This window comes from Geotrypetes seraphini, chromosome 4 (assembly GCF_902459505.1).
Source record: "Geotrypetes seraphini chromosome 4, aGeoSer1.1, whole genome shotgun sequence".
In the NCBI taxonomy this organism is placed as follows: domain Eukaryota; kingdom Metazoa; phylum Chordata; class Amphibia; order Gymnophiona; family Dermophiidae; genus Geotrypetes; species Geotrypetes seraphini.
This window is the reverse complement of record NC_047087.1, coordinates 316,216,544-316,231,598: the sequence shown is the minus strand read 5'-3', so window position 1 is coordinate 316,231,598 and position 15,055 is coordinate 316,216,544. Positions and strand designations below refer to the sequence as shown.

Genomic DNA, 15,055 nt, shown 5'->3' with positions numbered 1-15,055 from the left:
TGGAATCAACTTCCTACCTTGTATGTTGGGGCTGCCTCAGACCTGCAACTCCATTTAAGAGCAGGAGGGAGTTGAGTGGGTCAGAGCCGGCCGGCAAATATTGAAATATTGTGGATAACTTTTAGGGCTGGCTCTGACCCACCCACCTCCCTCCTGCATCCTGTACTTTCCCCAGACCTTACCTAGTGGTCTAGCCGTGCAGAGCCGTTATCAACGAAACTCCTAATAAGCATGCATTAGAACATTAAAATCTTTGTGAATGATATTGTGAAAGGACTTTATGAAAAGGTTTCTCTTTTTTTTTTTTTTTTTTTTGCAGATGATACCAAACTGTATAATTGGGTAGACACCCTGGAGGATGTGGATAGCATGAGGAAGGATCTAGAGAAGCCTTGAATGGTCCAGAAATTGGCAACTAAGGTCTAATGCTAGTAAAAAAATGCAGGGTCATGCACTTGGGCTGCAAAACTCGCTGGGGACAATACAGTGAAGGATGTTTGTGCATGAAAGAGGAGTGGGAGTTAGGGGTAATCCTTTCCAATGATCCTAGAGTAGCAAAACAGGTCAATAAGGCAATGGTCAAAGACAGAAAGATGCTCAAGTGCATAGCAAGAGGAATGGCCAGTAGGCAAAAAGAGAAGTGATAATGTCTTGTGTCTGGTGAGGGCCTCATTTAGAATAATATGTACAGTTCTGGAGACCACACCTCGAGAAAGATATAAATAGGATGGACTCGATCCAGAGAGCAGCTACAAAATTGGTTAGCGGTCTTTGTCATAAGGCATATGGGGACCGACTTCAAAATCTCAATAAGTATGCTTTGGAGGAAAGGTGGGAGAGGGGAGATATGATGGAGATGTTTAAATACCTACTTGGCGTGTAGTGGTAAATGTTTATGAGGTGAGTCTCTTTCAATTGAATGGAAACTCTGGAATGAGGGGGCACAGGATGAAGGTGAAAGGGGATAGACTCAGAACTAACCTCAGAAAATACTTTTTCATGGAAAGGGTGGTGAATGTATTGAATGGCCTTCCATTGGAGGTGAAAACTGTGTTTGCATTCAAGAAAGCTTGGAACAAGCACGTTGGATCTCTAAGGGGGAGACTCAGGGATAGTAGACGGTGTGGATAGAAAGACTAGATGGGCCATGTGGTCTTTATTCGCCTTCATTTTTCTATATTTCTATACCATCTTTGGTGAATCTCTTCATAAGGGCAGTTAATAAATTCCAATCAGTAAATGAATAAACATCACCCTGGGATTTCCCAACCTCCAAAGGGAATCCAAATGATCAAAAATATCTAGATGCCCCTAAATATGAATAAGTGTCTTCTTTAAGGGGCCGCAACAATGCTAAAGTCTTAAACATTTGCCTTAATTTGGCAGCCTGATCCTTAGTAGTAACGCTGTTAGATTACCACTAGGTGTCACGGCGGTCATTTATAAATTGATTTATTTTTTTCAATTTCTATACCGTTCACCCAGAGGAGCTCAGAACGGTTTACATCAGGGGTGTTCAACTTTATGGCTTCCCTGGGCTGCATTGGCCGAAAAAAATGTTTCTGGGACCGCGCAAACACTGCAGCAAGACAGAGGAGGGAGCCGGCAAGACAGTAAACACCCGTGACCGGGGCTGCACAAAATACTTCATGGGGCCGCAGGTTGGACACCCCTGGTTTACATGATACTGAAGCCTTTTTCCCCTGTCTGTCCTGGTTGGGCTCACAATCTATCTAATGTACCTGGGGAAATGGGGGGGATTAAGTGACTTGATAACTTCCTCCACACTCAGAAACACAAAGGGAGTGTAATAATCAAAAATCTCAAATACCCTTAGGGCAAATTCTGTTCTCAAAAAAAAAAAAGAGATTTCACTTTTTACTCCTTTACAATAGCATAATTAGTGTTAGTAACATTATACACTGGCACACAATCCGGACGCAGTCCAATTACACTCGCGGGAAGCGATTTTATGGTCGCTCCCGACACAGCTGTTCTTTAGCGTTTCAAGTAGGGCTCCCAAGCACATGTGGATGGAAATTTATTGAAATATTTGAAAAGTATTAATTATTGAAAAAATATTTATCACTGAAGGTAGGAATACTTGGAGGAAGGGGTTTTATGCCGATGAGGTAACTCTAAAAGTAGCCTGAAGGCTTATAAAATTAGCAGCAGGCACCAATCTGAAGCTTTTTCTCCCCCTTTATAAGATTCCTGAAGCCTAGGAGTGGCTTTTGGAGGTTTAAGTCCACAGTGCGTGGTTGAGCCTTAGGAAGAGGTTTAAAATGATGCTGCTGTTAAGGAGTAAAACGTGAAATCTCTGTTTTTGAGAACCACATTAGCACTAAGGGTATTTGAGTTGTTTGGATTAAGTGACTTGCCCAGGGTCACAAGGAGCAGTGTGGGTTTGAACCCACAACCTCAGGGTGCTGAGGCTGTAGCTTTAACCACTGCCTGACACTCTCCCCGGGTCCGTAACAGCAGGGTCAAGTGGGGAATCGCACCTTCTCTCACTAACCACCAGAGAAAAATGGAAAGGCTGGAGAATGGGGAGTGGGGGACGTGGTTGTTTTGGAGATGATTTTGTAGCAATGGGGAGGGTAGAAGGATGATGGGGAGGAGATCGATCTGTAGCATTAGTTTTATAAAGCAGCTTCCACTCGTGTGTGTGTGTGTGTATGTGTTTGGGGAAGGGGTTATACCTTTATTCCCCCCCCCCCCCCGCACACACACACACATGCAGCTTTATAAAATTGCTGCTCCTGTTGACATGACACTGTGAATGTGCAATGTTCCATCTATCTTTCGAAAGGCTCTGTGTCTCTGAGATCCTTTTGTAAAATGCTACGGATATGTTCATATTCCAGTCTGGCTGTCTAAATTCCCCCCTCCACATCCTATCTAAAATCTATCTCTGCATTTTATTTATTATATTTACGGCTGGTTGTGTTCTTCCTTTCCAAATATAAAAAAAAATTCTCAGAATATATTGAAAAATATTTAGTAGTCACTTGACATAGAATAAAATCAGGAAACCAGGTCCCCTCAAATCCGACTGTAAATAGTGAAACCAGTTAAGTATCAGTAGCTTAATACCTATAGACCTGAGAGGGAAGGGATTTTTGGATTTGGAAAGAAACGTCCAGTCTTCAGGGATTGTTTAAATTAAGACAGACTTCTTTAGGCAATGAATTTGTGATAACAGGTACTGCGCAAGAGTGATCTGCCACTGTGTTTTCACCTTCTAAGCATCTCTCAGTGAAGGAAAAGACTCTTCTCTGTATATTGGCCTGTGTTTTAATATTGGGATCTGCTGAGGTTTTAAGTGAGATATAGGTGAAATAAGCACACAGACCTTGGTTAGTTAAAAATGTAAACCCCTAGTATCCAAGTTTTAAAGAGGATGTAGGGCTGGGAATTGCTGAGGAGAGGTAGAAGGCAGAGATAGGAAACATAAGACTTGGAATTGAATTTTGCTCAAACATAAACTTAGGGACACAGTCAGTGGGTCAACAAGGTTAACTGCCTTTCAGGGACAGGCACGTGGGATCTTTTAGGGAGAGGAGGAGATATTGGATGCAGTGGATGGGCCATTTGGCCTTTATCTGCTATCAGGGCACTCTCTAAAGTTAAAAGGGGACAGATGCCGTACAAACGTAAGGAAGTTCTTCTTCACCCAGAGAGTGGTAGAAATCTGGAACTTTCTTCCGGAGGCTGTTATAGGGGAAAACACCCTCCAGGGATTCAAGAAAAGGTTACACAAGTTCTTGCTGGACCAAAACATATGCAGGTAAGGCTAGACTCAAATAGGGCACTAAGGGCTGCCGCTTGAGCGGACTGCTGGGCATGATGGACCACTGGTCTGATCCAGCAGCAACGATTCTTATGTTCTATGTTTTAATAAAACCACCATAAGTTAAAGCCTATTATATTAAAAAGCATGTGATACATTGCAAGGCCACTAGATGGTGCTGTTCTGTTTTAGGTATTGAGCTAGTGTGTGTGTGTTTGATTTTAACGTCGTACATTTTTTTTGCCCATTTTCTTACTAATCCTTTCACTGTGGAGATGCCACTTACTCCCTGTCTTAAGCTGTAATAAGATGAAAGCATTATGTATAAAATAAAGTCCTGTTTGAGCTTCTGAGTGGAGGAGTAGCCTAATGGTTAGAGCAATATCCTTAAACCCCACTAACACTCCCTGTGACCTTGGGCAAATCACTTAATCTGCCAGTGCCTCAAGTTACAACCTTAAAGGATAATTCTGTAAGAAGCACCTAAATTTTGGTTCCATTTATACACACTACTTTATGGTGCACCTATGCATGTAAATGATGTAATTAATTGGCATTTAGGTGCTATTTTATCACTTTAATCATTATTTTATATATACAAGGGGCCATTGAAAAGTTCTCAGCCCAACCAAGAAGAGAACAAAATGGAGCCATGAAACTTACAAGGTATTCCACACTTTTCATTTCAATGATATGAAACAAAACTTGTAGGTTTCATGGCACCACATCATTCTCTTCATGGTTGGGCTTTGTATTGTGATGTCATAATAATGGCTCATTCCACCAGTGTCTAAGAGCCAGCCTCATCGGTGATGTCACAATGGTTTGGTTTCCCAATACTTGGGCCCATTTACTAGATGCATTTGCCTCATTGAAGCAAAAAGCGTTAAGAAAAGTGTGGAATAACTTGTAAGTTTCATGGCTCCACATCATTCTCTTCTTGGTTGGGCTTTGAACCTTTTAGCAGCCCCTCATAAATATCAAGACATACAGTATAATCTAGTTATAATGGACTCGCTTATAACGGAACCTCGCCTATAGCGGACGAGGTCCGCTGGTCCTGGCTGTGCGCCATTATAAACATACAGAAAATCATCGCATATAGCGGACTCTTATATAACAGACTTTCGAATATAACGGACAACCAATTTGGTCCCCAGAGCCGCTTTTAGCTGTAGTTTTGTTCGGCTATAACAGACATGCAGGCTCCGCCTACAAGGCGTGTGGCATGCCGGTGATATAGTATCAAAATGCAGCCCAGAAGAAAATGACAGAGTATTTTTCTTTCCAGTACAGTACGACATAATGCTTTAGAACAGGGGTGTCCAACCTTTTGGCTTCCCTGGGCCGCATTGTCCCAAAAAAATGTTTCTGGGACAGCACAAACATGCAAACGCTGCAGCAAGACAGAGGAGGGAGCCGGCAAGAAGGTAAACACTCGGAGGCAGCAGAGGAAAACACTGCATCGCCCTCGACTGGGGCCGCACAAAATACTTCACGGGGCCACATGTGGCCCTTGGGCCGCAGGTTGGACACCCCTGCTTTAGAACATCTTTTAGTGTTCTGGTTTTGCAATCATTTCGTGCCATACCAATGTTTTGCTGAGTTTTGTTCTTGATGTTGCTGATATGCTTGTGCAGTGACTGTTGTTCATTGATTGTACGTTGTTTCAAGTTGACCTAAATAAAGTTTTTTAAAAAAAAATGCAACTCTGGATATAACGAACCGTTTTTCCAAGTCCCTTGAAGTCTGTTATAATGAGATTATACTGTATCAAATTTAACAAAAAACGGGATCGGTTCCGAAGGAAAAAATAACGAGTCTGAACAGCTTGAAGAGGGTAACCAATTTCCAGACCTAATATATATGTGATTTATTAGTATTTTTTTTAAGCCCTGGAATATCAGGAGTATTTCCAGACAGAAAAAGAATACAACAGAGAAAAACTACCGCAGCCAGGAAAAACTGTTGAAGACAAGGTGGGAACAAAGGGTCGAGTGAAAGTTTTACCAGAAAACTGTCGATGCCATCGGTAAGGCTAAAGGCAGAAAAGGGTCACTAGGCCCGAAGTTAGAAACAGGAAAACCTTTTTATACGAAGTAACCAGCCTAAGACGCTAACTTAGAAAGAAAATAGTGATAAGAATAAAATAAAACTTGAAGTAGGAAGGCAAACTCAGCTGGATGAAATCCAAATATGTCGTCTTCACTTCGTGGAAAATGAAAAACTGACAACATCACGAACCAGCGTTGAGTGGGAAGACACTCGCGTGTATGTGGTGCAGGCAGTGTCGAAGCTTCACTAAAAGCTTAAAGTGACAGTACTCTTTAGCACTGTCCGTACCGGCAGGGCCGGATTAAAGGATAGACCCAGAAGGCATGTGCCCGGAATTGTCAGGGGGGCCCTAGGGCTGGCGTTAGGGGGGAACAAACAGGGCATCTGCCCTGGGCCCAACAAATCCAGTGGGCCCCGCGGTCCAAACTTCTTGATTGAACTCCTACATTGTCCTTTTCAGAGGGGCCCCGACACGGCAGCTGTTCTCACAAGCTGCCGGCGGCTGCTCCAAAGTATTCCCTCTGCCGCGATCTGCCCTGTCGGAAATGGGAAGTGGCAGAGGGAAAATTTTGGGGCAACCGCCGTGTCGGGGTCCCTTTGAAAAGGACAATTTTGGCTGCAGGAGAGAAGTAATTTCTTGCCTCGCCTCGCCTCCTCCTCCCCCTGTACTGTCAGAACGCCTCATCTTTCCCCCCCAAGGCAGAGCCGGTGTTAGGGGGAAGCAAGGAGAGCAGCTGCCCCGGGCCCTTGCCTTCTCTTTTGAGCTGCGATGATCGTCTGCTTTCCCCCTGCATCCCCGACGTGGCGGGCCCACAAGCCTTCTTCTTCCTCCCCCCCTCCCCCCAACGTCAATTCTGAAGTTCCGGGCCAACCAGGCAGCGATTGTCTGGCTCAGAACTTCCTCTCCGATGTCAGATTTGATGTTGGGCAGAAAGGCTTGTGGGCCCATCGCGTCAGGGAAGCAGGAGGAAATTGAGGGCGGTGGCTTGGCGAAATTAGCAGCAGCAGCGGAGAGGAGAAAGAAAGGGGAGGAGCAGGAAGAAAGAAAGCCTGAAAGAAAGAAAGAGGGGGCAGGGAGAGAGAAAGAAAGAGGGGGCAGGGAGAGAAAGAAAGAAAGAGGAGGCAGGGAGAGAAAGAAAGAAGGGACAGGGAGAGAGGAAGAAAAAGTTGGACTCAAGGAGGGATAGAGAGAGATGTTGGTTGGGATGAGGTCTGGAGGAGAGGAAGAAAGAAAGGATGCACAGTCAGAAGGAAATCACCAGACAACAAAGGTAGGAAAAATGATTTTATTTTCAATAGTGATCAAAATGTATCAATTTCTTCAAATTTACATCTGCTATATTTATATTTTGCAAAGTATTAGGGGGCTATATGTCATTGTTTCTGTGGTGTTTCACTGTTTGCAGTTTGGCTTCTTGGCGGTTCAGTTTAACCTTTATCTACATATTTCTATTTTTTGTTTGTGATTACTTATTCCATACTGGGTGAGGGTGTTATTTCTGTTCTGTGTATGAAAGACATGGTTTTCTGTTAGCGTTGACTAGCCTTGTTTGACGAAATGCATCGGGCATGGTTCTTGGAAGCACCTTGAATAAACCTGATTTGAATCTCCTTTTTTTCTACCAATCTTCTTTTGATTCATTTTGGATTGTTTGGTGGACTGCTTGCCTTGTTGTTTCGTTACAAGCAGTGGTGTACCAAGGGGGGGAGCGAGGGCAGGGGGCGGTCCACCCCAGGTGCAGGCTTAGGGGGGGGGTGCACAGCTGGCCAGGTCCAGAAAATTCAGCGGTGAATTTGAAACAGCTCCCTTTCTCCCTCCCTGCCCCTTACCTTCGTGGCCGCAAGTCTAAATTACCTTCTTACAGCAGCTGGAGTTGCGTGTGGCTGCTGTAAAGGTCATCTCTGATGCAACCGTAAGTTGCATCAGAGAGGACCTTTACGGCAGCCATACAGCAGCCGGCTGCTGTACGAAGGCAGTTTAGATGTCGCCGGCCACAGGGTAGGGACGTTTGTCGGACCGGGCCTGATGTCCGGGGGGGGGGGAGAAAGCACCACGAAGGTAAGGGGCAGGGAGGGAGAAAGGGAGGAAAGGTGGGGTGGAGAGGAAAAGACGCTGAAGGGAAATGGGTAAAACAGAGGGAGGAGAAGGACGCTGAAAGCACATGGGGAAGACAGAGGTGGGGGGAGAAGGACGCTGAAAGCACATGGGGAAGACAGAGGGGGAGAAGGACGCTGAAAGCACAAGGGGAAGACAGGGGGGGAGAAGGACGCTGAAAGCACATGGGGAAGACAAAGGGGGGAGAAGGACACTGAAAGCACGTGGGGAGGATGCTGAAAGGACATGGGGAAGAGAGAGTGGGGAGAAGACGCTGGCAGGGAAGAAGACAGAGATGCCAGACTATTGGGGGAGCAGAGGGAAGAAGATGGGTGCCAGACCAATTTGGAAGGGGGGAGAAAGGGAGAGGCACAGTAACAGAGCAAATGGAAGATGCAGGGAGAAGAGAGACAGTGGATGGAAGGAATTGAATGAGAGGATGAAGAAAGCAGAAACCAGAGAAGACAAAGGTAGAACAAAAATTTTCTATTTATTTATTGCTTTAGGAGACATGTGTCACTGTTTCTGTGGTGTTGCATTGTATGCAGAGTCCAGCTTCTTGCTGATTCAATTTTAACCTTTGTCTATGTATTTCTATTTTATCCCACCTTTTACAAAACTGTGGAGCTTTTTTTAGCGCCAGACGTAGTGGTAGCAGCTCTGATGCTCAGAATTCTATGAGCGTCAGAGCTAAACTAAACTAAACCTTAAGTTTATATACCGCATCATCTCCACGAATGTGGAGCTCGGCACGGTTTACAAGAACTTAAAATATAGGAAGAGAAGGAAAAAAAAAGGTTTACATGAACTTATATATAGAAGAGAAGAGTAAGGTGGGATAGAATTACATTTTAGTGAAAAGCCAGGTTTTCAGTTGCTTGCGGAATAATTGGAGGGAGCCCAGGTTCCGCAGCGGGGTAGTAAGGTCATTCCAAAGACCTGTGATTCTGAAGAGAAGGGATTTACCCAGTTTGCCTGTATAGCTGTTACCACCGTGGCTAAAATCCACACTAGTTTTGTAAAAGAGTGAGGGGTTAGTTTGTGATGACATATTCCATACTAGGCGAAGGTGTTTTCTGTGTTCTGTGTGTTCGAAAGACATAGTTTTCTGTTAGGATTGACGGTGTAGGATTGATCTGTACTAGTCTGGCTTGTTTAGTTTTACAATGGGTGTATTGATGTACTGCTCACTGCAATATGTAAGATGCTGCCTTTTCCTAGGTACTCATGTGTGACGTGTGGCTTGTTACTAAAAATCATATTTTTCGTACAGATGGGGGATGCCAAAAAATGATGGGCCCCGGGTGTCACATATGCTAGGTATGCCACTGGTTACAAGTTAACATACATGGAGTGGAACGTACTAGAGGAGTTACAAATTTGGTTGTTTATACATACATACATATTTGGTTGACGTAGTGTGAGGTGTTGTAAACATGGTTATTAATATAGACTTATATTTCGGATAATATTTCTGCTTTACAATATATTTGACCACTTTTATATATGTATGGAAAGGGTTCAGAGGTAAGTAGGTGGGAAGGGAAGGAAGGGGAATTTGTTCAGAGATGTTTGGGGGTTGCATAGAAGAAAAACTATGCACTGATATGCTAATCTTTCTTCGTTTTGAATTTAAAAAAAGAAAGAGATACAAGTGGAAATAAAGAAGTAAATAAGAAAACAGATAAAAGGGGGTGGGGCAGGGACAGGGCAAGGCCGGGGGGGGGGGAGGTGTTCAGTGTACTTGTGTGCCTAGAGGCCCTCGAAGAATTAATCCTGCCCTGCATACCGGGCTTCATGAATGACGTCGCACATCTGTGAGAATATATGCTTGCTGTCCCTGGATAACACCTGATACAGGTAAGTAACTGTGCTTTCTCTGGGTGTTGTAAGGGATGAGACTATTTTAGGGTTGTATCCTTTTTGTTTGAAGGATTTAGTCGGGATCCTTAGGTGTTTATCTCTGTCTTTTGGGTCAGGGCAGATGGGGTGATATTGTGTGACTTGGCTGTGTATAATGGATTTTTTTTTTTTTACATCCTTTTTTATAATTTTTATAGTTTTCTCTTGTGAGTCCACTGAACATTATTTACATTATTCTTTGCTCATTTTGTTGGTGATTTTCCCTTTTACTGACGTGTATTAAGCAGTTAGGGCCAGATTCTATAAAGATCACCTAAATCGGCAGCCACATACAAAAACAGAGCCATCCGCATATCAGTGACGCTTAGGCACCATTTGCAGAATGGCGGTAACGGCGCCATGTAGGCCAGGGTTTTACAGGCCTACATTTCAGACGGGTAAGTTCTTTTGAGAATAGCGGCTAACGGTGCTTAAGGTTATCTCTGCCCCTGACCATGCCTCCTTTGACCCTCCTTAGACACAATTAGGACACCTTGTGTCTACCGGTGCCTACTTTTTAAATAGGTTTTTAATGGCTCCGTCAATTACCACGCCAATTAAAACCAATTAAAGCAATTGTTAAGCACCTTCCACCACCTGACTTGCGGTGCTGTTTCTAGAATCAGGCCCTTAACGCAGAAATGGTTGCATGTGAACTGCTACCATGGTGGTTTAACAGCGCATGCTAATTAACCCTTTAAGTACATTTTGTCTTGGGGGGGGGGGAACTACGTAGAGTCTGGGCAGAGAACGGGCAAGAATAAACCTACTGCCGTTAGCACAAGGTGCACCCACACATTGTCACTTGTGCAGGAAAATAGGAGTTCCTACGTTCTCCTACTGACTTTCAAAACCTATTGGCTCGTAACCCCAGACTTACTTATCTTGCCATCCCCTGCAATCCGGGCCGTCTCTTACACTCCCAGAACAATTTCCTCCTAATCCTACCAGGTCCACAGCAAGCACAACTTGAGTCCACACGTAACTGAGCCTGGAATGGTCTCTCCCTCTCTATTCATAATATCCCCTCTTTTAAGGGATTTAAAGTTGCCCTCAAGACATGGCTGTTCACACAAGCCTTCCTACCCACACCATAGCCAGTCCACCCATGCAGAGTCATCTTCCACAAAATTGAGCCCCTAACTCTTTATCACTCCACTTGATGTGCTGAACGAATGAGATTCGGCTTTACGTGGCGTCCACTGCCAATCAAGTGGAGCAGGCTTCGTCCAAGACAAGACAAATCATGGGCTGCATACGAAGGGGTTTCGTCAGTCATTATGCCATTGTATAGATCCATGGTGAGGCCCCACCTGGAATACTGTGTGCAATTCTGGAGGCCGCATTATCGCAAGGATGTGCTGAGACTGGAGTCGGTGCAAAGAATGGCCACCCGGATGGTCTCGGGACTCAAGGATCTACCATACGAAAAACGGCTTGACAAATTACAGCTATACTCGCTCGAGGAGCGCAGAGAGAGGGGGGACATGATCGAGACGTTCAAGTATCTTACGGGCCGCATCGAGGCGGAGGAAGATATCTTCTTTTTCAAGGGTCCCACGACAACAAGAGGGCATCCGTTGAAAATCAGGGGCGGGAAACTACGAGGTGACACCAGGAAATTCTTTTTCACTGAAAGAGTGGTTGATCGCTGGAATAGTCTTCCACTACAGGTGATTGAGGCCAGCAGCGTGCCTGATTTTAAGGCCAAATGGGATCTATTCACAGGGCAAAGGTAGGGGAGGGACATTAAGGTGGGCAGACTAGATGGGCCGTGGGCCCTTATCTGCCGTCTATTTCTATGTTTCTATTTCCTATCGGGTAGAATCCATTTTTAGACTGCCCTCCAAATCTCTTGCCTTCTACTCCACTTTTCATGCTGAATGAGTTGTATGCCATTTTCCTATCTTCAAACTGGCGTTCTTTTCCGACGAATCTCTTTCTTAGACTGTAAACCAGTTAGACCTGTCCAGTACAGAATTTGCAGTGTTACAACTATAGATAAATGTAAATGTAAGAGTGTCCATGCTAAGCACGTTAATTTCTGTACAGGAGCTCCAGGGAACATGCTATGCATACCCCCTAATGGTTGCCACCTTGTTAACGCACTTAATAAAAGGGCCGCTATTTGCAGAAATTCCAGCGACTGATGAAATAACATACAACTTGGATTGATTTATTCAATTTTCTATACTTTTCTCCCAGGGGAGCTCAGAACAGTTTACATGAATTTATTCAGCTACTCAAGCATTTGTCCCTGTCTGGTCCCGGTGGGCTCACGATCTATCTAATGTACCTGGGGCAATGGGGGGGATTAACAACCCCCCCCCCTTTTACAAAACCACACAAGAGTTTTTTAGTGCTGGTCGTCGTGCTGAATGCTCTGCGCTGTTCCGACGCTCATAGGAACGTTATGACTGTCGGAGCAGTGCAGAGCATTCAGCAAGTTGGCCGGCGCTAAAAACCTCTTGCATGGTCTTGTAAAAAGGGATTAAGTGACTTGCCCAAGGTCACAAGGAGCAGTACAGGGGGTTTGAACCCATAACCTCATGGTGCTGAGGCTGTAGCTTTAACCACTGCACCATTCTAGAAATCAAAGTGTAGCAAAAGTGAGCCAAGTATAGAACAATGAAGCCATTGTGACATCACTGATGATTGGCTCTTATTGGTGGAATGAGGCATTGTGATATCACAATATCAACTCCGGTTACCAGAGACAGAAACTTTTCACAGCTCAGAACGATTTACATGAATTTATTCAGGTGCTCAAGCCTTTTTCCCTGTCTGTCCCGGTGGGCTCACAACCTATATAATGTACCTGAGGTAATGGGGGGATTAAGTGACTTGCCCAGGGTCACAGGGAGCAGTGCAGGGGATTTGAACCCACAACCTGAGGGTGCTGAGGCTGCAGCTTTAACCACTGCACCACACTCTCCCATCTCATCCATTTGATCATGGAATTCATTTCAACTGTTTGCTCTAGTGTATCTAGCGTTGCTCTCCCTGGTTCATTATTGCCTCCTAATTTCCACCCAACAAATTATGACTAGACGTCATTGACCAGTCATGAAGATAACACCTGGTGCCTGTTGGTTGCAGCGTGTGCAATGGAAACATGAAATGAAAGGCAGTAAATTACAAAACATGGACTGTGTCGGGATAAGTGCATTGAAATATGACGGCAGATAAATCCAATCTGCCTATCCGCAGCAAGTCATGCAAATTTATTTTAGCCCCTGGGCAATATGAATAGGCCATATTCTCCATATTTCAAAAATATATTTCAGGAAATGGTGGTGTGTAAAAATAAGACTATCGAGGCGTGAAATGACTGAGCTAGACAGATTTCTCATTTTTAAAGTGCTTACTCTTTAGGAGATCTTTAGAACCAGTTCTGTTTCCCATTGGAAGGGTTTAATCTTGAGGTTTTTTTGTGAAACCATACGATGCAAATTCTCAGGACTGAAATTTTATTTACAGTAAAGTGCACACTCTTAAATGATAATTGATGTATCAGATAGTTGCTTTATGATCACTTTTACCAGTTAGGGGGGTAATTGGGAGTTTCTGCTCTTGTATTTTGAAAGTGTTTTTTATTTGAATGCCTAAAGAATTATGCCCTTCTGGCCAACATTGAGTTGGAAAAAATCACTAGTGCATGGGAGCCTCCAAGTACAGGACTGTGGAATGAGTAGACCGAGGAGGGGAAAGGATGATTGACTTAAAAAAAAAATCCTCTATTAAAACAGACACTTTTTTTTTCCCAGTATCTCACATGGTCATTGAGGAAGTAAACTTCATGCAGAATCATCTTGAAATAGAAAAGACTTGTCGTGAAAGCGCCGAAGCCTTGGCATTGAAGGTATGTAGTGATTTAAGTCTTTTCATTCTGTTCTTAAGTTATGTTTGTGACTTGGGAAGGAGAGGGAACGATGCAAAGCAAATAATTTCCTTCCAGTTTGTATGACCAGGAGACACCTTTTGATAAATCTGCCCTGTTTAGGTTGTGTCTTGTTTTAGAAATGGTGGGGGTGAGTGGGGAGTTAAGTTTTAGGGAAATTGGGAGGATATTTTTGTGGCACAGTGGTTGGAGCTACAGCCTCAGCACCCTGGGGTTGTGGGTTCAAATCCAGCGCTGCTCCTTGTGACCCTGGGCAAGTCACTTAATCCTCCATAGCCCCAGGTACATTAGATAGATTGTGAGCCCACTGGGACAGAGAGGGAAAATGCTTGAGTACCTGATTGTAAAACCGCTTAGATAACCTTGATAGGCGGTATATAAAAAAACCTAATAAGCCTAATAATAATAATAAACTTTGTATACCGGGTCTTCAGCCAGAAAGGAGCTCGACTCGGTTAACAGCAACTAAAAAATACTGAAAAAAGTAACAATCAGAAAATAATAATATGACTGGATTCAGAAGTGTTTGGCAAATAAAATCGTTTTTAAAGATTTACGAAAAAGCAAATAAGAGGAAGTTCGTTCCATAGTTGAGAAAATTTGAAAACCAAGGATTGACTGAAATTCTTGACTCCTTCGATTCCTTTCACTGAAGGAAGGGAGAGTTTGAATTGTTGGGAGCCTCTTGCATAGGAGAATCTCTAACCATTCCATAATAAAGGGCCAAGAGGGATGAAGATACCATATAGAATTTTAAAAGTAATACATGCACATTTAAAGTGAATCCTGAGATAGACCGGAAGCCAGTGAAGGTTTAAAAGAAAGAGAGAAGCAGGTTTTCTTACCATTGTGTGTTTTGGTTTCCTTTATTTTCTGCCTTCTTTGAAATATAAAAGAAAATGTTAATTTAAGCAGCTCTGCATTTCTTTAAAAACTTGTGCCTCTTTGCATTTCTTTAAAAACTTGTGCCACTTTGTTCTATTACAGGTACTGAATGAAAGGAAAGCCTTTTCTAAACACAGTCCTCTGTAATATGTATTTACAAAATGGCATACAGGTCCAGAATTATCTAATGTGTGTGGCATAAAAGAATAATGGAATGTTTGTGTATATGGAATCGGATGAGGAACTCGATGAAAGCATTACATACACTTGATTGTTTATAGAAACAAGCAGAGGGCAAATGGAAGGTGACCTTCCGTGGTCTGTTGATTGCTTCTAGGTTGGTGAATTTACCAAGTATGTAATTTTCTGTATTTTGCCTCATCAGAAGTGCATTATTATTATTATTAAAGAGTGTTTTTATCTC

General features: G+C 43.6%; 1 protein-coding gene across 2 annotated transcripts in view; it reads left to right on the top strand.

Moving 5' to 3' along the window:
• SHTN1 (shootin 1) overlaps positions 1–15,055 on the top strand; it is a 229,468-nt gene that overhangs the window by 56,823 nt on the left and 157,590 nt on the right. For both annotated transcript variants that reach the window (XM_033943623.1, XM_033943621.1), the window contains exon 4: positions 13,613–13,707. In XM_033943623.1, coding sequence (XP_033799514.1) covers positions 13,613–13,707 — 95 coding nt within the window. The remainder of the gene's footprint in view (positions 1–13,612; positions 13,708–15,055) is intronic.